The 24,298-nt window shown below is 34.4% G+C and overlaps 1 protein-coding gene across 19 annotated transcripts in view; it reads right to left on the minus strand.

Moving 5' to 3' along the window:
• Positions 1-7,244: 7,244 nt before the first annotated feature.
• Positions 7,245-24,298, minus strand: part of LOC311012643 (M1-specific T cell receptor alpha chain-like) — a 32,020-nt gene continuing 14,966 nt past the window's right edge. For 11 of the 19 annotated variants that reach the window (XM_084008211.1, XM_084008210.1, XM_084008207.1 and 8 more), the window contains exons 2-5: positions 10,218-10,421; positions 9,083-9,124; positions 8,883-8,990; positions 7,245-7,476 (exon numbers count right to left, since the gene is read on the minus strand). In XM_084008211.1, coding sequence (XP_083864337.1) covers positions 7,475-7,476; positions 8,883-8,990; positions 9,083-9,124; positions 10,218-10,421 — 356 coding nt within the window. In that variant the 3' untranslated portion in view covers positions 7,245-7,474. Of the gene's footprint in view, positions 7,477-8,882; positions 8,991-9,082; positions 9,125-10,217; positions 10,422-13,709; positions 14,493-14,575; positions 14,624-16,070; positions 16,723-18,066; positions 18,173-18,549; positions 18,793-19,233; positions 20,088-20,178; positions 20,342-23,807; positions 23,938-24,298 lie in introns of those variants that run through there. The other 8 variants (XM_084008213.1, XM_084008203.1, XM_084008214.1 and 5 more) reach the window with 8 other exon arrangements.

Genomic DNA, 24,298 nt, shown 5'->3' on the forward strand with positions numbered 1-24,298 from the left:
TTGTTCCAGGCTGAAAGAGTTCTGGGCCAACATTTTTAGAACGCTGTGATTAATTTATAACAAAGATATAGAGCGAGGTCCTCTAACCTCTTCGGTGTGGCACAATGGGAAACTCAACTAACAGTCTCTCAAAGGAAGGCAATAGCATTCACTTCACTGCTGGCTCGGAGATTGATCCTATTTAATTGGATAAAGGCAACACCGCCTTCTCATAAACGGTGGGTAGAAGAGGTGATGGCACACCTCAAATTAGAATATCTTAGATTCACTGTACAGGGCAACACCAAGAAATTCTCCAAGGTCAGGCAGCCTTATATTTACTATTTTGAACATGAGTTTCCATTCACTCCAACATAACTGGCAGTCTTTAACCCCCCCTTTTTTTCGATCTTCTAACCTGTTTATGTAATTATTTTTCCTCATAATGTCTGGGTATGTCTGATATTAGTATGGTATGTCTTGTTACTGTTTTGTCTGTAGTGTAGTCCTGTACATGTGATTTATGACTTGAGTTATGTCTCTATGAATGGGATGCTTGTTGCTTGAACAGAAAATTCAATAAAAAACACTTTGATTATCGTTATTCTTTTGAGGAACTCCAACTTGTCTTGGTGGGATTTCTTGTTAATTAGGTAGCATGAATCGAGACTATGAGAACCATTACAAAATAAGCAAAACTTGTAAGGTGCTTTGGAGGAGGAACTCTCATTGTATGTTTAATTTGTTACTGATGAAACACTGGTAGCAAAACCACTCTTGCATCTTCTTTCTTTATCCAAATATGAGCGGGGCATTGGTTGTATAAAAGTGATGGTTCGGAGTAAATTGCACCCTAGGTCATTTCCACCATGACATCAAGCCAAACACCCCCTCAGAAGCATTTTTAGCGATGGTCAGCATTGGTCAAGATAGGGCTATCAGCCGAATGGCTTATTACTGGCGCGAATGGTACAGTGTGTATATCTCATAAATTACCCCACTAATAATGCATGGAATGTTACCAAACTTCTACAGTAGTACACATAGGGTCTGTACTCACAAAATGAGGCATTTGAAAGTTTGTAAGTACAGCAGGAGTTTATTTAAAAGAACACTTGCCTGATAGCTTCTATCCTCGGCTCCTAATGCTACCGCAGCGTAGACGGCACTTCCGTGTTTACCCAGCTGATGCCATCACGCAAGTTTCACGCGAGAGTATGAAAAGGTTTCGCTGAATTTTTATAAATGCTTGTATTATCAGGTCAACACATTTTTATAAATGCTTGTATTATCAGGTCAACACGTGTTGACAAGTCGAGGATAGAAGCTATCAGGCAAGTGTTACAAGTTACAAACTTTCAAATGCCTCGTTTTGTGAATACAGACCCTATGTGTACTACTGCAGAAGTTTGGTAATATTCCATGCATTATTAGTGGGGTAATTTACGAGATACATTGCATTCATCAGCATCCATTTCACTCCGCACATTTGTCACCTCTTTTATCCTTTTTGTAGCTTCCTCCACAAATCCATAAAATGCAGTCACTTTGGGTTTGTACCATTCATGTTGCTCCTTTTCTACATCCAGATTAATTTAATTCCTGCAGTTCCACACACAACTTTTCAAACTCATTTTGCACTTTTGAATTAACCAGTTCAACATTGCAAACATTTTCCATCAGTCTTTCTATTTAATTTTTTCTTCTGATTAATAAGGCCAGTTTACTTTTTCTGGATGTTTTCATCTGATTGAGTTTTTCAAGCAGTGTAACATCAATGTCACTTTCCAGGTTTTGCACATCTTCCATTGTCCTCCTTATTCAATAAACACACACGGAGGAGAATCACACAGTGGAATCTTTTTGTTTTATTATTTCATCTCATTTGCATTGTGAATATCCACTGATTTGCTTTGACTTCTTGAAGTGCTTTAAGATGCATTTTTAGGAGACAGGCAGGTTATTTTGTCGTATTTCTCAACGTCCATTGATACTACTTGGATGATGTTTCACAGCGATGTAATGACACGGCAACGGCGCTTTGATTCATTAATTCAGGAAATGTGCACAAACATCACAACGCCACTCATAACATCACTCCGGTGCATTACTTTACAAGTCGGATCGCTTCCACAAACACTGCGATCCTGCTCTGTGAAACTGCGCTTTGAGCCGTCCATGCAACAAGCAGTTTTTGTTTTAGACAAATATAGTGCAATACTTTTCCTTAAGGTTTCCCGGATATGCGCTGCTCGTTGTGCTCAATGATCACAACTTCTTATTAGCTTATTACGTGGTTTATTCCTGGCTTAACAAACAGTTAATGCATTTCTTACCGGTGGATAATTTGTTGCGGTCTAAAACAGTATGACTGCATACCTGGGCAAACACAGTTACTAGAAAGAGCACAGCCGCAATACATCTGCAGTGACTCTATTTAATTGTGGGGTGGAGCCCGTCTCACACACCGTCCTATCCTCAACCTCAGCATTAATCAATAATCCATTCAAATCAATAAATAACCAACAAACAATTCAAATTTACATATAAATGCAGAACATCCAACAAACCCCAAAATGAACTATTTGGCTTCAACACTCTGGAACAATAACCTTTTGGTGCTTTGATTCATTAATTCAGGAAATGTGCACAAACATCACAACGCCACTCATAACATCACTCCGGTGCATTACTTTACAAGTCGGATCGCTTCCACAAACACTGCGATCCTGCTCTGTGAAACTGCGCTTTGAGCCGTCCATGCAACAAGCAGTTTTTGTTTTAGACAAATATAGTGCAATACTTTTCCTTAAGGTTTCCCGGATATGCGCTGCTCGTTGTGCTCAATGATCACAACTTCTTATTAGCTTATTACGTGGTTTATTCCTGGCTTAACAAACAGTTAATGCATTTCTTACCGGTGGATAATTTGTTGCGGTCTAAAACAGTATGACTGCATACCTGGGCAAACACAGTTACTAGAAAGAGCACAGCCGCAATACATCTGCAGTGACTCTATTTAATTGTGGGGTGGAGCCCGTCTCACACACCGTCCTATCCTCAACCTCAGCATTAATCAATAATCCATTCAAATCAATAAATAACCAACAAACAATTCAAATTTACATATAAATGCAGAACATCCAACAAACCCCAAAATGAACTATTTGGCTTCAACACTCTGGAACAATAACCTTTTGGAACATTGAACATATGTATTATATTTATATGTATTACACCAACTCTCCTGTTTCTGGGTCCTGCGTTGGGGTCCTGGTTCAGTGTCAAATGACAACATCCTGTGTTTCAAAATTTCAATTAATGTTTGTTTTGGACAACATCTGAGTGTAAAGATGCTGTAAAACCATGACTTACTTGGCTGTCAAAATGGCAAAGACTGAGTTGGGTGCTGACCGCTAACGGTGTTAACAGTGTTGACAAAGCAAAGTGTTTCCCTGAGGGGGGACCGGAGGGTGGTGCTACGCTGCCACAATGACATTGTAGGTTGGGACGCCGTTATCGGCTGTAACCGCTGTATGAGAGCAGTGTAGAGCTGTGGCCTTGAGATACCCAGTGGGACACGCTCACATGCACCAAAAGGTAACACAACCACAAGACTGGTGTTAGATGTTGCCTATCCCAAAGTGGTGTGTGTGAAGTAAAGCTTAGTTATAGTTATTTTAAGGCAAACATGATGTTTTTCCTTAACCTAACTATGAGGTTTTGTTGCCTAGACCTAATGTTGGTTTTGTAGCATTATGTCGTCCCCATGTTTCACTTTCATAGTCATTTTAAGCCAAACCAAGTTTTTTTTTTTTTTTTTTTTTTACTAAACCTAACCGATGTTTTGTAGTGTGGTTTGTTTGTTACAGACTGTGTCAAACTGAGACCAGACCACACCATTTGGTCTGGGAAAATAGATTGTTCCTGGAAACATGATTGAGAGTGCAGTTTAGTTGCATGAGGAATAATTTAGTCAGAGAGACAGATTTGGACTGAGAGCCACACTCATCACACATAGCTTGTAATGTGTTTCTCGATTCAATATTTCATTGAGGTTAAAATGTCTAAAAGTCAGATTAGACTTCACAAAGACTCTTGTTGGTGCATTGCTGGTGTTTTTTATTTTGCAGCAGAACAAACAAGAAACCACTAAGAGAATCGTAGGTCCATCCAGTTTGAGCTGCTCTGCTGATTACAAACACTGATTGTAATCTACTTCCTGTTTTATTAACATGTGTATGCAGAGTCACAGCTGCAGCATGTAGCCGCAACCACCAAAATTAAAAGATAAACATCCATCTGACAGTTCTGATAAACTACATGTTGGAGGAAATTATTGACTCTTAAATTCTCTGACTGATATATTGTATTTAAGAAGGGGGTAGTGGGCTGACTCCTTAAGCTAGAGTGAAGCTACTGGTACCAATGGGTTCTGTTAGTACCCAAGAGGCTCCCATTTATATTGGTATCATATGAAACTACATAACCTAAGGAATCGATTTAAATCAGTGTGTCATATCAATATCATGCTAGCTTGTCTGAAAGGGGGTTTAACTCTCCTGTTACCCTTGGGGTCAATTTGACCCCATTCAATTTTTAACATCTAAAAAGAGAGCTAACATAATTTTGTTTTGCTTGATTTTCGTTGACTTTTCCTAATTTAATGGGGGCATATAGGTAAACATACAATTAAAATTATTATGTTTTCTATGTCCTGTCCGCATCGATGTTCCTTGGGGTCAATTCGACCCCAGGCTGTTTATACATAAAACCTTGAAAGTTTACACATATTTGTTGGGGTTGTTTAGGATGATATTGAGGTGACTATAACATTTAAATATAATGTTCAAAAAACTTCACCCTGATTTAGGGCCCTAATCTAACATAAGCATACCTGTAATGCGAGAGGGTAGAGGGGAAAAGTGATATTTCCTGCAACACAGGTGTATGGGATATGGTTCGCGTGAGGACATACATATTAATATGAGAGAACCTCGGGGAGGCGCAAACATGAAAAGCTTGCACAGCAGCCTTCTAACATGCTCTGTGCTCTCTTCATGCTCTCTCAACTGAAAATTACCTCAAAGAAAAGGTGAGGTTTTGTCTCAGCTCTTTGACAGAGAAAGTGACATAGAAGAGACCCTCAGAGCAGATGCTCATTGTGAATCTCCAGTGAGCAGAGACAATTCACAAAAAAAAAGTTAACTTCTAAAAAAGGAAAGTTATTATAGTCCAGCTCCCCACTTGAAGGACCGGGTCGACTTGGTGCTGCTAATGTTATAAAATGGTTCCAGGCCCCCACCTGATACTGTTAGCCACATTCAATACATAAAGTCAGCATTTGAGCAATTCATAACCATCCATTTAGAAGGTTATACTTCAGATGACTAATTTAGAGGTTAGGCGTGTGTTTGGGGACAGTTGGTAGGATGTTGATCTGACTATTTGCAAGCCTACATCAGGTTGGTCATTTTGGCAGAGTGTTCAAGTCGAAAGGTGAAGCAACGGCAAGTCTTTCGAATGTTGACACTGGCCAGCCACCATGTCTCTCAAAATATTTCATGTTTTCTCTTGTGTCATACAATTTGATGACAGAGACCCAAGGCAGGGCCAAAGATATGTTTTCTAAGTACAACTTTTTTTGTCATTTATAATATAGCTATATTATAAATTAAAAAAAAATATAGATCCTATAAAAAGAACAAAAAGATCTTTCTTTAAAAGTTTACATCAATCACAGATTTTTTTGTGATTTGCCTTTTTTTCAATCGTCACAAAATATGTATTCTAGATGTATAAAGTGGTGGAAGGGGATGTTATGTTTTATGAAATGGGTTATTTAGGTTGTCAACAAAGAAACAAGAAGTACCTGAAGCATGAACCTGGGTAAACTATTTTGATTATGATCATTTTCTGAAAGTTTAATACTGCCGGGGTCAAACTGACCCCAAGGATAACAAATGTTAGAAAATCTGAGGCATTAGGCTAAATGTTGGAGAGTGACAACTGGCATGATCATTTTATTAAAGGGTCCCTTGATCTCTGACCTGACCTGAAATGTGGATGAAAATGGGTGCTATGTGTACCCACAAGTCTTCAGCATAAAGTGTGCATGTCAGTAAATGGGAGCCTCTAACAGAACCCATTGTCATTGTCATTGTCATTGTCATTGTCATAGGGGGGTTCAGCTCAGGAGGTAGAGCAGATGGCTGAGAACCGCAAGATTGCCGGTTCGATCCCCGGCTCCTCCTAGCTGAGTGCCTGGTGTCCCTGAGCAAGACACCTTACCCTAATTGCTCCTGACGAGCTGGCTGTCGCCCTGCGTGGTTGACTCCACCGTCGGTGTGTGAATGTGTGTGAATGGGTGAATGTCAGTCATTGTTGTAAAGCGTTTTGGAGAAAAGTGCTATATAAATGAGGCCATTTTCATGCAGTTGGCATTCAATATGAATGTGTTTTCTCTTCACAACTTATAAATACATTATGGAGGGTGAGAATGATCATACTCCATCCATCCATCGTCCACCGCTTATCCTGTATTCAGGGTGGTCATTATATACTATTTATTTAAATTATTTAATAAATGTTTATGTCTGATTTATGATAAGAAGAACTTGACGCACACTGCTGAACTGCATTAATCTTCATGTTCCCATGCTGTCAGATGGAGTACCCCACTTTTATGTGACCCCTGATCTGCTATCTGTCTCTAAACATCCTCTCTACCCCCTCAAAAGGCAAACACAGGACTATGTGGATCTTTATAATCAACAGCGTTTACTTCTCACTGTCTCATCAGACACTCACATCTACCTTTATATATACAAACAAATACAAGAACTCAAACTCCATTTCAAACAGCTCACACATTTACATTTCTTACATTAATAATTTGACCTTCCTCTGAAAATGAAAGTTTGTTAATGTGCAAATTATTTATACTTCTATAATTATTATATACTATAATTCAGTGATGGAAAGTAATGTTTACTCTAGTGTTAAAATAGGATTTGTAATTAGTTCTTGAATTCTCCTCAACTCCATCTCAGAGTAAATATTGTATTTTACTGCAACTAAACAAAATATAATCACCAAATAAATCATGATGCATTATTATAGATTAAACTACTTTTGCTACTGATTTTTTAAATGTATTATTATAATTCTTTATCACCATCATTACTATTATTTACACATGCAGCAGAGAGGTCTGTATGATATATAATAATATATGGATTCAAAAACAACAATCACTCAGTCTGTTGTCTCTTCAGTCTTTATTTCAACAATGTCAGACAAACAGTTTTAAAACATTTTGACAGATTAAATGTATTAAACGTAATTGTGATATCTACATCAACAGGACAGAGTCGAAGTTCATTCATCACTGACAGACCAGATAAACAGTGTGATGATATTTATACATGTTACTGTACAAGAAACAGACTTGATGGAGTTGGTCAGAAAATGAATCTGGCGTCTGGTGAAGAGTTCCTACAAAATAAAACATGAAACGATATTCAATGAATGTGATCTTAAACAGCATTAAAATACATCCAGAGAAACAGACCACTATCTACTGATGCCTATAATATGATGCAACCAAATCACAAAAAGTTGGCAACAGGAAATGTGAATCAGTAAGTGTTTCTGTTTAATCAAAATGTCTGGAGAAAAATATCATTTAATATCATAGACTGTACAAAAAGTGGTTGAGTTTGGCGTATTAGAAGCTATTTCTGCCATAGTTCTGTGGCAAAAAGAGGTAAAAAAAATGAAGGCAGGCTGAAAGCTGACTGCTGGAAACAAAGGGAGTAGAGCAAGGATGACGAGACTAATAGACACAGGTGATACACAGAAAAAAAGGAGGGAAAACTGACAGGAAGACAAACAAATACAGCACACAAGAGGCTGGCAACAGGAAATCAACTTAAGTAAAAAACTTTATTTTAAATTGGAATAATGTCTGTACCCTTTAATTTAATATTTGTTTACATTGAAATGCTTTAGAGTTGAATCATTGTTTTTTTATTTGAAATATCTTCTCATTCCTAAACATTAGTTTTTCCTTTACAGAAGATTTGTCCAAAGAAACATCAAATCCACTTATGTCAATGGTCTACTTAATCTACATCTGTCATTAAAGCATCATGGGTGCTTGTCTATTATGCTCACGTAACAAAGCTCAGTTTTGGAAAGTCAGTTTACTAAACTTAACAACTGATGGAACACACAACATGAACGCTGGTATCTGAAATTTGTCCTGGGTCATGCCGACTTGAGTGTCACTAGCCCAGCCCAGCCAAGCCACTAATTGAGTGATTGACAGACCATAAGTGAATGTAAATTGTATAAACCAATGGGATGTGCCAATACCAGTCAGCCAATCCACCACAAATCCACCAGCTGACTGGCCCACATATGCATCGGCCCACCGGGATAGTGCCCGTATGCCAAATATCCAGTCCACCCCTGCCGGTACCAAAAAGCAGTCTCTCTCTCTCTCTCTCTCTGTATGTATATATATATATATATATATATATATATATATATATATATATAATCTGAAAAACATGTGCTTTACTTTTTTAGTTTAAATTTGGTATTCATTATATATCATTTGGTTTTTAAATCACCTAAGCCGCCACTTTCCATCACTGAATTTATAAGTATAAATTCCCTTTGCACATTGAAACACTTTAATTTTCATAGGAAGGTCAAATTCTGGAGAGGGACACCTGGAATGCCCTGCTCAGCCTGTAACCGTGACGCGACTCTCAGAGAAGCGTAAGATAATGGATGGATGATGTTTGACGGTCCAAAAAAAATCATGTGTTTATACCTATACTCAAAGAATCCGGAATTACTGTACGTAACTAACGTGATCAGATGTTACTTACAGTGACTGATCCACAGCCGCAGTGTCATCAGGACATTGAAGACGACGGTCTTGATGAAGATCAGGCGGAGGCCCAAGATGGCCAGAGACACAGCGTTCACTGTTTCATCTGCAAAAATCATCATCATCATCATCATCATCAACAACAACATCACCATCAACGTCATCATCATTAACTTCACATCACAGTTTTGTACTGACCTTGTTCCAGAGTGCCTTCACACAGACCAGATGCAGCCTCCGCTGAAACACATCAGACACAACAAGACATTATTAGTTATGACAGAAATCATTATTAGTTTGATATTTTCTACCAGAATTCATGTTTTTTTTGTTTCGTTTTTTTTTTACAAATGGCAAATTCTTTTTTTTAAATTACATTTTCATTCCCCCAACCCATTTTTTAACATGGGCTATAACATGCTTTACATTTACATCAGTAAAAAAACGAAACATTATTGAAGCCAACTTAAAGATTTTTAGATTTTTTTTTAAAGCATTCTACAGACGCAGATATAACATGAGTTGGGAAATCAGTCGGCCTTGGTTTTCGGTTTGGCACGCAGTATAGCCAACAGGTTTTGATTGGATTATCTAAGTGGACGTTTGGTGGTGTAAGCTGTTAGTAGCCCTGAGATATAAGCAGGAGCTAGACAATGGAGTGCTTTAAAAGTGATTAAAAGGATCTTAATATCAATCCTGAACTTCGTTGGCAGCGAGGCTAAAATAGGATTGGTGTGAGATCTCCAGTGTTACAGTTAATAGTCCGCCTGCTGCATTTTGTACAAGCTGAATAAGGAGCAGGGCATTTTGGATAAGACAAGTAAAAGGGTTCACTGCAAAAGTCAAGAAGAGAAAATATGAAGGCCTTGATAATAATTGTCTGATTTTTGCAATGTTTTGTAGAGGAAACATCCTGCTCAAATTTCAAGTGATGATCAAAAATAAACCCAAGATTACAGGAGTTTGGTTTGGCACTGGTGGAAAGAGGGCCAATACACTGCTGAATGTTTGTTGTACTTTTGGGCCAAATAATAAGAAGTTCTGTTTGACAGTTTTAGCTAAAGAAAGTTGAGTGACATCCAGTCCTTTATAACATAAAGACATAACAGTTGTGGAGGGTGTCTAGGTTGCTGAAGTCATCTAGTTTTACTGAAAGTTATAGCTGAGTGTCATCTGCATAACAATGAGTTAACTTAACCCTTAGGAACCCCATAACAGTTGAGCAGACCTGTCAGTTGAACATCAGGTTGACTTTTTAATTTTTAATTAATTTCACCTTTTTATTATCAGGGGAAATACAATTATACAAAAGTGATGTTAAATTCTCACTCACCTTGGCCACACTGTTCTTTGTCCTGATCAGATGATAACAGAGACACCTGGTTGTACAGGGAGTCACCTGATATCTGGACAGCGTCTGTCTCATTGAACATTAGATATTTATTCTTTGCTGCTTTGTTTCTGCTGAAACCAGCAGCCAGGCAGGCTGACGTATTTCCATTGGACAGCTTGTAGTAGGATGGCTGGTAGTCCTCATCTGAGAGACACAAAAAGGACGAGTCTAATCAACACAATGTTCAAACATATTATTATTATTATTATTATTATTATTATTATAACATAACAGTGTAACAGGTTCAGACCAAGTTCTCTGGTCACACTGTGATTGAAACATCCAGATCTGCTGCCAACATTTCAAACTTAATTTCAGACAGATCCCAAATCACACAACCATTAGAATATATAATTCTTGAAAATGTCCAAACACAATCCGGATGTTATTCATAAACAGCTTTATCTGGCAGTGAACTGAGAGGAACCTTTCAAACCTATTTTACCAACTGGATTTTATGTTCTTAATCTTACGTGTCATTTTATCTGTATGAATTCTGAAATGTTCAACATTAAACTGAAGTTAAACTGTTGGACTAATTCAGACATTTACAAGTAAAACTAAAATAAATGGCAGCTGAAATTCTTATCTTGTTCTTTTGAATTAATAATCACAAGTTTAAGTTGAAATATTTGTCTTTGCTGTAATACGTGTTTTGACTTAACAGAGACTCACTTTAAAGTATTTACAAAGTTTGTTTTCAAATTATTTTTATTTTTGTGTAAAAAAGGTATTGAAGATGTAATGTTTGTTTCTTCGTTTTACAATTAATTACATCTGCCTCTGTTTGAAATTGTTATATGACTACACAGAAATAAAATGTGATTAAAACTTTAAATTACTAAATTATTTTTAAAATCACTATTCTGAATTTCTTACAATCATAAAACGTCATGAAATACACATGACGATACATGACAATATAACAACTTTGATTTTAGATCCAAACATGAGTGTGTCATCAATATTAACAACTATGGAACATCTTTCATTATACTGATTACACCCTAGTTTATGTTACAACATCTTATTATTAATTATAATACCAACTATTTTTGTATATTGTTACAGGGGTTTGTTGAGGGGTTCGGGTTCCTTCTGTGTGGAATTTGCATGTTCTGCCCATGTAAGCATGGGTTCTCTCCGGGTTCTTCGGCTTCCTTCCACAGTCCAAAGATGGAGTGTAAGTTAATTGATGATAAATTGCCTGTAGGTGTGAAGGTGAGTGTGAATGGTGCAGGATGGGGATAAGGTCATTGGATGGGGATACGTTAATTGATCACTCTAAATTGCCCATAGATGTGAGTGTGAATCCGCAAAATGACAGCTGGGATCGGCTCCCTGAATAAGCGGTAGAAGATGGATGGATGGTATACTTTTGAATATTTTTCATGACTCACTTTTAAGATTTTAAGAATTAATTCCAGCTCCAAAGATAACTTTAAAGCAGGCAGCATTCACACAGTCAGCAGTCGCAGCACAACAAACACATCAACACCATCACATGGCTTTTTACTTTTTAAGTTATAAAAAGGCCACAGGGACCTTTGGGAGTTCCTCATTGACATTTTACTAATTTTCAAAGTCAAACTAAGTAATCAGGAAATGTGTAAAATAGGTTTAATCTTAAATTAGTTATGGAAATTAAATTAAGTTAGTCAAATAGAAATGGTAAACATAATGTAAATGCCTACACCACTTATATAGACAGCATATGTAAATTCACATAGACATTTTTTAAAAATGTACTAAATGTATTTGAAATGTAACATATTTCCGGTAAAAACAACAACAATGACCACAAAACATTTTGCAGGAATTTCACAGGACCTGTGTTTTTGTAAGGTTCTTAAGCTTTTATATATTTTATGCAATATATATTATCTCAAAAATAAGAATGATCTAGTTTCCAGTTTTCTGTGTCAAATTTAAGTTGCATTTTATGTAACTTTGTGTGATAATGATACATCTTGTTCCATCCATCAGTAACACAATATGATTATGATTGTATTTAATGATTACACTAATTACATCTTAAAGTTTACTTTTTATAATATCTATTTTATTATTTATTTATTTATTTTATCTATTTTATTTGTATTTACTTACAGGCCTGGACATGCAGTATGATCCCGTTTCCAATAGTGAACTTGTATCCGACATTCACACATTCATTGAGTCCAGAACAAAAAACATCACACACTTTGATCAAGTTAAGTCTCTTAATATGACAATAGTTTCTAGATACTTTTGTCCAACATCAGTAATTATTGGTCAGGTCACACATATAGGTGCTGCATTAACAATATCAAATCTGGTTTGTTTGCTAAAATAGCATTTATGTTGGACCACCCCACCCTAGTCTGTTCTCAAATGTAATACTTTATAGTTTCTTTAAAGTCCATTTTCTAAATTCATATCAAATCTGCATAAATTAGATCCACCACACAGCACTTTTTAAAAAAGAAAATACATCACTGTTAAAGCTGGTTGATGCCTGATTGCTGACTGTTTTGAAATAGAGCCTGGTGCTGTGCGCACTTGAGCTAGATAACGTCACTTCCAGCCAACTTTATGTAGAACATCAGGATCTGTTTTAACCAAATATTCTCTGGTGTAGTTCAGATAAAAACACAGTTTCACAATCTGTCAACATGTTAGCAGGTCGTTCATGCCTGTAACGGTTCACATGTTGAAATGTTGCTGTGCTATTGCTTGCTATGCCTGACACAATGGACGACTACTGTTAATATTACTACTGCTAATTCTATTACTAAAAACCAAATGCAGATGGAAACCACCAGCCTGCTATGCTCATGATTTTTGCCTTGAGTCTGTGAAGGCAGTTTTTTCTCGCCACTGTTGTGCTGTACCACATGCTCCTAGGTGATATTGGGACTTTTAAAATAATTTACTTTGAAAACCATGAGCATGTTCCAGTGTTCAATGACTAAAATGTCCTGGGATAACTTTTTTTTCATTTTTGGTTATGATATATCACTATTACTATAATGAAATGTAATTATACTGTATCTTGTTTTCAATTACATTTTTGATACCAGGTAGGACAAATATAAATTGATTAATGATACTCAACTTTACACATGAGTATGATTAAAATATTGTAGTATATTATTGTATTTTATTTTTGTAGATAGTAACTAAGGAAATAAGAAGGCTGAAAAATATAACAACCCTCTTCTAAATACTTTTATTTATATCTATTTCATTATACCTTTTTGAAGAAACATGTTTAATTGCTCTTAAATGAAATATATTTCCTAAATATTCACAAGTAAACTGTGGTTAATAGCAGAACAGAATATGAATATTGGACCTTCATAGTCCTGTTGACTGTCTGGAGTTAATAGTCAAAAATATAAGATAATTTAATTTAATATAAGATAGCAATAGATAAAACTTTCTACTCACATGTTTGAATTTTCAGTAGAATTCTTGCTCCAAAACTCATTTTCACGTTGTTACTATTCACACTGTGCATTTAAGCTCAACAATAACCACCGATGGGATTAACAATAACAACCACCGAAGACAAATAGTACAAATGAGGATGAATTACAATCTGAACTCATGTTTTTGTGGACAATATTTAACTAAACTTATTATGTATTGTGCAGAGCAGCAAACTTTTACAATATACAATTATATGTATTTTTATTTATAAACACAATTTGGTTAAATTTAAGATTACTCGTGCTTACTGTTAATTACTGGATTGTTTGCACTTTTTTTTTTTACTATTTTTCTTAAAAGATTTCTATCAATTAATATGAAACAATTACCCAAAGAAGTTATTCTCATGCAGAAAGACAAATAATAATAATGTTTAATTCTTACTGGATTGTACGAAGTAAGACGATGTTTGTGTAAAGCATCATTCAAACTGTACCCGTTGTTGGTTCACAAACCTCCTAATGGTTTAACTCTCAAATAACAACTCGTCCGAAGATCTCAAGATAATAACAATAACACTACTGTTCAATCCTTCTGAAGGTTGCTTGATTTACATGTCATGTAGTAGTACCTATTTGAAAGTGTAAGTAAAATTATGATATAAATATTGAAATTCAGCATAATGTAACTGACTATGTTAAAGTCTTTACATTTATGTGAAATGTTCTGTGTTGAGTCATGAATTTAACAATTATTATAATTAACAGGAATATAAGTGTTGATAAGTGTCTAATACAAAAATACAGTGAATTATTTCACATGAGTTTAAAATAAATATGCAACTATTATATTTAATGTCCAGTTTAGTGGATGAACAGACTTACTGGTGTGAACTATAAGCATTGTGCCGGATCCAAAAATCTGTTTATCGGCTGCATAATTCACACAGTGTCACAGTTCAGTGCAATAACATTGAGCAACACAATCTACTCAAAATTTTAAAATATATTGAGGTGAATTAAATCAAATTTGGGAATACAACTATACTAATAATAATTACATTGATTTATTATTATTATTATTATTATTATTATTATTATTATTATTATTATTATTATCGGACCATAATTAAGCCTTAAATGTTAATTTTCTTCAGTTTACTCTCAGGGTGGTGAAAGGTGCAATACAGGATACATTTCTTTCATTGTTGAATGAAATTTATGTCCATAAACATATGTATAAAATTCCACTTGCTTAAGTCAGTCAGTGACACACTATGTAACACTTCCAAATGCGTAAATGGCTCTATTTCTTACACAGAGGTTTACAAATTGTATAGGATAACTCACTGAAGCAATTAGAAAAATTAGATATATAATTAGATATAACTATAACAGGAATAATTGCATGGTGGAACTGTCACTGTACATGTTAACACTATGCTGACGATGCCATTTTATACATCAAGTGTTTAAAAGTGAACTAAAAGTTAGTCTTAGTGATTCATTAGCTTCCTTTACTTGAGACTATTTTTTACCATGTGGCTTTTTTGTTTCCATAATACTAAAACAAACTATATCTAAGATCACTGCTCAAAACAATTAATATGATAAAAAACATTTTTTAAACTAACCTGCACTGAAAGGTTGACCATATACACCCAAAATACTACAAAAAAAGAAAAAAACACTATAACATCATGTTGTTTTGTACTACATTGGTGGTTGAGAATGAGAAAGTGTAAAAAGATATCTGATTAGCTTTTTCCTTATACAGTAGAGCTACTCAATTCTGTTATTATTACTTGAACTAGAAATATTGTTTTCAAAGCAACGTGTCCAGAATCAATCTGATGTATTGCAAATGAGGATCATACACAACCAACCCACCCAAAAAAAACAATGTAAATGTAACAATATTATGTTGTTGTTTTTCTAAGTTGGTGGTTGAGAATGGGAAAGTTTAAGAACATGCTTTGATTTCTATCAACTGACTTACCTTACTGTTTTTTTTTTACCTCATTAGAGTTTATGGATTATGTTCTTATTACAAGAATGCAAATCTATTTGAAAGGTAACATGCCCTCAATTTATCTGATTGACAGCAAATGTTAATCAAATACAACCAAAATAAGTTTAGTTGTAAACAAGGAAAGACAGCAGCAAACTGAAGAGCTAATAAACTGTCATTTTTAAATAATTTACAGATACTAATATTAAATACACTGACTAAATTAATGAATATCACAAATCCAAAATGTGCGACATTAAATGAGAATTGGAGAACAGTGATAAGAAAACTATCCACAAGATGAATGTGATTATGGTGAAAACAGTTTGTAGTCCAACAAGTAAATATAAATAATGAGACTTGACTCACTGGTTTCAATAACTAACATGATTCCTCTTCCAAAGTAGATTTTCTGTCGTCCAGAGTCAGTCACACAGTGCTAGGATACAAACCAAAAACACTGGAAGCTGGAGCTTCACATTTTGTCAAATGTTTTACCAATGATCAGATATTAAATATTATTCTATCATATGTGGCATTACATACATCACTTTCAATAATTTATGAGATACTTTTAAGATAATTGTCTTCTTTTTATATGTGAAAACACTTATATTTTATTATATTATACACTTATATTTTTCATGTATTACAAAATAAGGTAAAAGGAAATGGAATTTAACCTAATGCCAAGCCAACTAAAATGTCAAATTACAAATGGAGGACAAAGATATTGTCTTTGAAAACTACCTCAAAGAACCCACAGGTAATTAATTCCATCACATTCTCTGCAAAAGCTGAACTTTTACTGTCAGACTGCCTGTATGGAAACTAGCTTATGATAATGTCTGTTAAACAATTTAAATTAAATTTTAAAATTAAATACTTTGAATCTATGGCTTAACAATAGATAAATCATCTTCATGTAGGACATTTAAAGGATAAATAAGAATTGTATGTTCATATTGTACAGAGGAGAGTCAAATAATATCCCAGATAGTTGATACTCTGAAATAAAAAGAAACCCTACAAACTAAGGTAGATTTAAAGTGCAAAAACAGTGCATAGATCAACCAGTCAAAGTGGATTACACTCAATGTCAGTTTAGTGCCAGAACTAAAGAAAATCTTACGAGCTCCAGATCCAATCACACTGTGACAGCAATAACTAGAGATTGAAATTCATGTTAAAATCTCATAAATTTCAAATCTGTACATTTTGAATGGTTTATTACTACTAAGGCTACAGCCTGACAACTGTCAACATTGGAAACAACAATAATAGTGATTTTGTTATCATCATAATCGCTGTAAGAATTTTTTAGTATATTGTTTAAATGTGACGAAAATGTCTTCAAGAAAGATAGAGGATGTTTCAGTTTCCCATCTTCCCATTAAGCCTAATAAAGCTGACAATAAAACACAATTCAACATTAACACTGACTGGCCTAAATGGCAGCAACATGGGGCAGCATTTAAATCAGTTGGGACTATTAAGATTATTATGTGTTTTTTATCCTCAAACAAGATTCAGATCCATTTATAAAAAAATATATATTGTTATAACGATAAAAGTTCAGAGAAGTTCCATTCTCTTTGTTCTATCTTCTATCTATGAAGCGTTTATCAAATATTTTTAACACGGACACTAGTACAAAGTTGCATTTGCTGTTTTTCAAAGACTACTCTTTTAAATATTTGTTTTAATTCCAGCCCAGAAACGGCGCTTCACACTTACATTCACAAACTGAAAACATACCAAAAAAAAGAACTATTAAGAAACCACCATTGATGATATAGTCATTAAATCCACCAGTCTGAGATCAAGGTTTCAATTCTCTGTTTAGAACTTCACTTGTTAGGTTGGAATTACAAATAATACAAATTTAAAGATACATTGTTCCACCTTATGAAACAATAACTGGTATTAAGTCTATGCTATATAACAATGCCAGATATTTTGTGAACGTGGCAATTTTCTTTTTACATTTAAATTTAATTTCTCCTTTCACCTAATGCCAAGCCGATTAAAATGTCTTTAATGATTGAGGATAAACATACAACCCCACAAACATTTAATAATTACTAGCGAAGAGAATAAAACATTTTTTGATTAAAGCTACTTTAATCCCAAAACCCCCATTTCTTTTTTTTTTTTATTTAAAATAAAATGATGATGATAACTGTACTTACTTTCCTGCTTACGAACCTAACTATTAATAACAGGCTGGCTAGGCTTTTATTAAACATATGTAATAATATTCATAATAATTGTGGATTATTTTGAGTTGATGTAACTGTTACCTTAATGCGATTTGTGTTTTTTTTGCATAATCACTTCAATGATAACAATTAGCAATACTCACAACATTCTAATGTAAGTTTGGTCCCTTTTGCAAAAATCTGTCTTCTGTTTCCTCCAGTAGTCACACAGTGGATTCTGAACAAAAACTGCATGGACTTTTGTCATTATTAGGATGGATTAATTGTAACTTATAAGAAAGGGTTAAAAAATGGGGGGGGGGGGGGGGGGGGGGGCATTTTAAACAAATAAAGCAGTGAAGTAAACTTAAATTTATATTTTTGTTATTATCTATTAATTATACTATACTGCTACTGTAGCTAAAAAACATGTACTAAATAAAACCAACTTGTTTTAACTGCAACTCCAGATATGAAGTTTTTTCTGAAAACATAAGAAATAAATAACATACTTACTGGAGACAAATGTTGGTTTAAGCCAGATCCAGAATTTTCAAAATCTTACCATTAAAGTTACTTTAATCTCAGAACCCCAAATTTAAAAATGTTTAAGTTTCAGATAAAATGATGATCATAATTGAACTTACTTTCCTCCACCGACAATTTGATGCCCTCCCCAAAAAGTATTTTCCGGTTTCCCATTCCAGTCACACAGTGTTTGAGCCCTCAACAACAAACTGCAACATAAATAGCCCGTCCATAATAAATTGTATCACATCATCTGCAAACAGCAGTACTTTTACTGACAGACCATTAATAACAGTATGGCTATAAGCTTCTGTTAAACTTTTTTATTCATCTGAATAATTTCTGTGAGTTATTTTGAGTTCATGTTGAAATTCATAAGGCTGCAGTTGCCTGTTACCTTTTATGTGATTTTTTTTAATGCATAATCTCTTCAGTTATTACAATTAGTAATACTCACAGATTTCTAATGTTAGTTTGGTCCCTTTTCCAAAAATCTGTCTCGTGTTTCCTCCAGTAGTCACACAGTGGATCCTATCTGAACGAAAACTGCATGGACTTTTATCATTATTAGGATGGAATAATTGTAACTAATTTGAAAGGGTTAAAAGGGGGGTGGGGGGGTGGGGGGGGTGTAGTAATAAATCATTACGCGAAGTAAGTAACTGGTTGATTCATCACTCACACATCTTTTTTTAATAAAAGGCAGTGAATATGGCATGTTAGAAATAAAGGAGCAAACGTGATATCATATGAAGTTGTTACTTAAATCATAAAAAATAAAGAGGATATTTAGTTTTACTTACTGGAGACAACTGTCAGTTTAATGCCAGATCCAAAAGTTAGTTTAGACACTCCAGAGTTTGTCACACTGTGAGAAATACAACCACATAAACCCAGATATAGACGACTGTCGTTCGTGTTGTTCATAGAATGTTTCTATGACTTCTGAGGAACTTTGGAGGGTATAATTATTTTAACATTGTAAGTATTTATTGTTATTAATTAATCATGCTGGTCACAATCATGTCCAAATATTAATTTAATTAAATGTTTCTGTATAACTTTTTCTGCATAATTTGCCAACTGCTTGTTTAACAAGTCAAATAACAAATGGAAATAAGGACTATGCTGCGACTTCGACATTTTGAGAAAGATAGTATTGTTCATTTAATGACATTCAACGCCTATTGAGGGAAATTTGTGATTTGAGGAATATTTCATTTTGGAACTGTGCTGGATTTCTATTTTTCAAAGTAGGATTTTTTACTGCAATAATTTGCTAAAACATATTATCTTAATTGGTGTTGATTCCAAATAATACCTTGACATGAACAGCCAACAAACACTTGTTAAGTAATGCGATTACGTTGGTTACGTTGACTTGTCAATACCAAAATAACTTTCAACAAACAGTTCAATACATCATATATATTCAAATATATACACGTATTTTGGATACTCACTGGTTTCTATAATTAGTTTGGTTGTTTCTCCAAAAAAGAGTTTCAAGTTTCCTCCTCCAGCAGTCACACAGAAAGTCTGATCTGAACAATTACTGTATGGACTAATTTTGCTACAATAAACACTAATTACACCTAAATAAAAAGCATACATTGATGATCAAGATGTTAAAGCAGTAAAAGTAACTTGCAAATGTCTTTATATTCTACACATGAATTTGCTTTACTTTGTGTAAATCAAATCTTGGCATAAACAAAGTTTTGAATTTATAAATTATTGCTACTTACTGCATTCTACAATTAGTTTGGTTCCTTCTCCAAACAGCATTTTCGAGTTTCCTGCTCCATAAGTCACACAGTAGATCTGAGATCAACAATAACTACATGGTCTGAATAGCCATAACTTGCATGAATAGCAACAACTAATATAGCTACTTGACACTTAACCAATATAGTGTTTACAATTAAATAAGAGGAAAAACAGTTACACAATTGTTTTGTACTAAAATAACAATGTTTAGGGTTTCATAATATGATGACGGCTAGGCTAAAATATCAAAATATGGCACACCTTTGTATAAGAATGTTAAATTATATTGATAGAGATACAGTATACAAATCTAAATTAAAATCTGTTATTGCATTGTTTGAGTATATGGGCCCTAGTTTCGTGGCGCAGCGCAGGGCGGCACAGGGTGGCGGAGCCAGCGCAATGCAAGTTTCGACCCACGCAGCCTTGCGCACGGTCAGTTTGGCAGTTTGGTGGATCGCCTGCGCCAAGATGGGTGTGGCGGCGCAGCAGGGGGAGGCGTCACAGATTCAGCTTGGCGTAGCGGAAGTTTCGTGGCAAAAAGCCTCGCCAAAAACTTGCGCGGGTGGGCGAGACGGGAGGTGTGCCTGCGCGAGTCTGCACGAGCCTGCGCAGTGCACGAAACTTGCAAAGTCCAGGCGGACACACCCCGTCGGCGTGGCGCAGGTGCGCTGAGAGCTGACTGCGCCTGGTCTACGAAACTAGGGCCCTATGTGTTATACAAGGTTTTAATTAATCATTAGTCACTAAGTCTAGCTAATAATATTGAGCGACATCCTCTTCAAATGTTTTAGTTTTAGAAATTGTTTAAGACTAGTTTCAGTTTTGATGGGCAAAATCATCAGAGGTCCACCAAAGCCCTCAAAAGTTTTACTTCACCAAATGCTGAAAATTGCTATTGTTTTTCAGTTGACATTTAATATTCCCAACACTTTTCCTTTAAATATCACCTATCCTCCTATTACAACTTGTCATTAAAATTAAATATGAAATAGTATCGTAAAACAATGACATTTCTCAAACTAAGCAAAGGTAAAGACAACTTTAAGTTTTGTAGGCTTTACGTTTTTCTGATAATTTCATGGATATTTTGTATAGTAGTAAAGTAGAGTTACTAAATTATACATTGCTGTTATGATTCATATATTCAGCGCTAGTTGTTTTTTAAAGATGCTCTAGGCATGACGTTAATGATCAATGTCAGTACTCACTGGGTTCAATGTTTAATCTGGTTCCACTTCCAAACGTCAACTTTGTTCTACGTCCATTCACATAATATGAAGCACCATAACACAAACTGAGCAGTGACCAACACAATCAGACTCTTCATAAATCAGAGAAATTAATTTGATAATTAAAGAAAATATGGTCACTTTCTTTCTCTCGTATATTTCACCATTTTTACATTTCCATCTGAATGATTGTTTCAATTGTAATAAGACGGTTCTTTCATTAAAATGCAATAGTATATAAATTAAATATCAACCTTTACTGTGTAGACACTGAATTGACTATTTTGGAAATTGCATGTTTTCTCGTCAAATATCCCTTTAAAAAAGGTTCATATAAATAATATTTAGAATCAATATCAGTACTTACTGGGTTCAATGTTTAATGGGGTCCCTTTTCCAAAGATTACTTTGGTTCCGGTATTCACACAGCATGAAGCACCATGACACAAACTCAGCTGAGTGATGAACTAATGAGCTAACAATCAACTTGGTGTTTTGAGTTATTGTTAAATAATTAGGTAACAGTCTGACTGAAAACACTTCATTTTCCTGTTGATGTAAAATACTTACTACTCACTGTCCTATCCTTTTAGTTGTCATCGTTTCTCATATCTATTTGTCATTTGCCTGATGACTTTTTTTTAATTGTTAAGACTCAATGCTCTCTCCTGTTAATTTCATTCTTTTTTCCAAAAATGACCTTCCAGTTTCCATAAAAAGTCACACAGACTACCGTTAGATCAACTATTTCCACTGTGATACAGGAGTTAAATCATAGTTTTTTCACTACTTTCCATTTTATCAGATTTAATGTAAGTGTAGACATATGTCTAGAAATAACTTTCATGCTTACAACGAAAAAAGCTTTGACATTTATTAAATGGAAAGTTTTTACTGACACTACATCATTTGTAAGCTCCCAATGTAGGAGCTATCAGACATATTTACAAATAAAATGAAAATTAATGATTAAACTGACTCGGAGCAACGTTAGTGAGACTTTTGTCTCATGTACCAGTTTGTTTAAAATGGAACTCTTGAGAGGTATTTGGAAAGCAAACGGTAGATTAAGTTTGTCAAAGAGCCTAAATATTTGGGGTTTTAATATTTAAATATTCAATACATGTTGACATTGCATTACCATAGTCTCTCATACACACATACTTTGTGTTTTGGCAGATGAAGATGTGAAATATGGTGTCTCCTAAGAAAGTTTAATAGATAAATCTAGTATTATTAGTCTATTATACAGGTTAAAATGATACTCACTGGATTCAACAGTCAATCGTATTCCTTCACCAAAAAAAAAAAAATCTGATTCCTGTTCCAGTCTCACAGTATTTCTGACCTCAACAATAACTACAGATCTCACATTGATGAATATAATAATATTGTCTGCAAATACTGATTTTTTGTTAATACTAAAAGACCTATTCTGTTTAATGTAATATGAGTTTAAGGGGCTGAAAATGGCATCTGAAATGATTTTTTTTTCCCCCAACAGCAATGCTAAACAGTGAAATTTTGGATGGTAATAGTGATGGAATTGTACCCCTGGGAGATTAGAGTGATTAAATATAAAATACTGAAATCAAACAAATCTGACTTACTTGCTTCAACTTTCAGTCTGATCCCCGAAACAAAGATCAGTTTGTAAGTTCCAATATTCACACAACACAAAACACCAATACATTAACTCTGGTAGCTTTACATCAACAGGGAAGCAGCTCAGTTGTCCCAATGGGCTGAATAACCTTCTCTAATTCCAAAAGGCAAAAATCTAAAATGAACACCAACTTAAAGAATAATTCAACAGTGTCAAATAGTAGCAAAACAACTTGTACATTTGACCTTAACAGTATATCATATTAAAAATGTAAAATCTTTTGTGTTGAGTCTGTCATAACACTCTTGTTTTTTACTTTATAAGTTGATGTATTTATCTTGAATACATTTCTTTCTGACTTAGTTTGACTTGTTTGCTCGATTATTTTTTCTGATATGATTTTTTTTTATCTGCTATTCTGGTTGATGTATAAACTTTTTTAAAGACACCTCATGAATATTGATTATGATCAATATCAGTCCTAACTGGGTTCAATGTATAATAATGTACATTGAATTATAATGTATAATAACCTGGTTCCACTTCCAACGAACTGAACAACTTAACAGTCTAAACTCTCTTGAATCTTTGGATAACTATGAAACTGCAGCATCACCCAGATAAAACCCCAAAAATATTGACATTTAGAGATACAGGGGGTTTTACTGACAATATATTATTTACTACTTTGTCATATCAATGATAATATATGATAATAATATTCTAGATCCCCATATCCATAATATTTTAGATCTCTATCCATACATACTGGGTTCAATGTTTAATCTGCTTCCACTTCCAAAGATCAACTTCAATCCACTTCCAGTATTCACATGAGAAGCACAAAAACACAAACCCAGCAGAGTAACTGAACCAAGCTTCATTAAGAAAATCATTGTTTTAACACCTGAGACTTCTGCCCGAGTTAATAAATTCCAGTTATTAAAATATACACATTATTGATTCAAAACAAATCCACATTATAAATCATATTCTATAATACTATTATATATTATAATAAAATGTGATGTATATCATTATTATGAGAGAGTGATTTGTTTTTGTTTACTCTGTGCTGATTTTACAAGAAAAACACTGTAAAGTTTATTTATAAAAGGTTCACCATGTATAAATAATATTTATAGCCTAGTATCTCAGTACTCACTGGGTTCAATGTTTAATCTGGTTCCACTTCCAAAGACGATCTTTTGATTCGCATTCACACAACATGAAGCCCCATAACACAAACTCAGCTGTGAC

This window comes from Eutrigla gurnardus (assembly GCF_963514095.1).
Source record: "Eutrigla gurnardus genome assembly, chromosome: 4".
Classification (NCBI taxonomy): domain Eukaryota; kingdom Metazoa; phylum Chordata; class Actinopteri; order Perciformes; family Triglidae; genus Eutrigla; species Eutrigla gurnardus.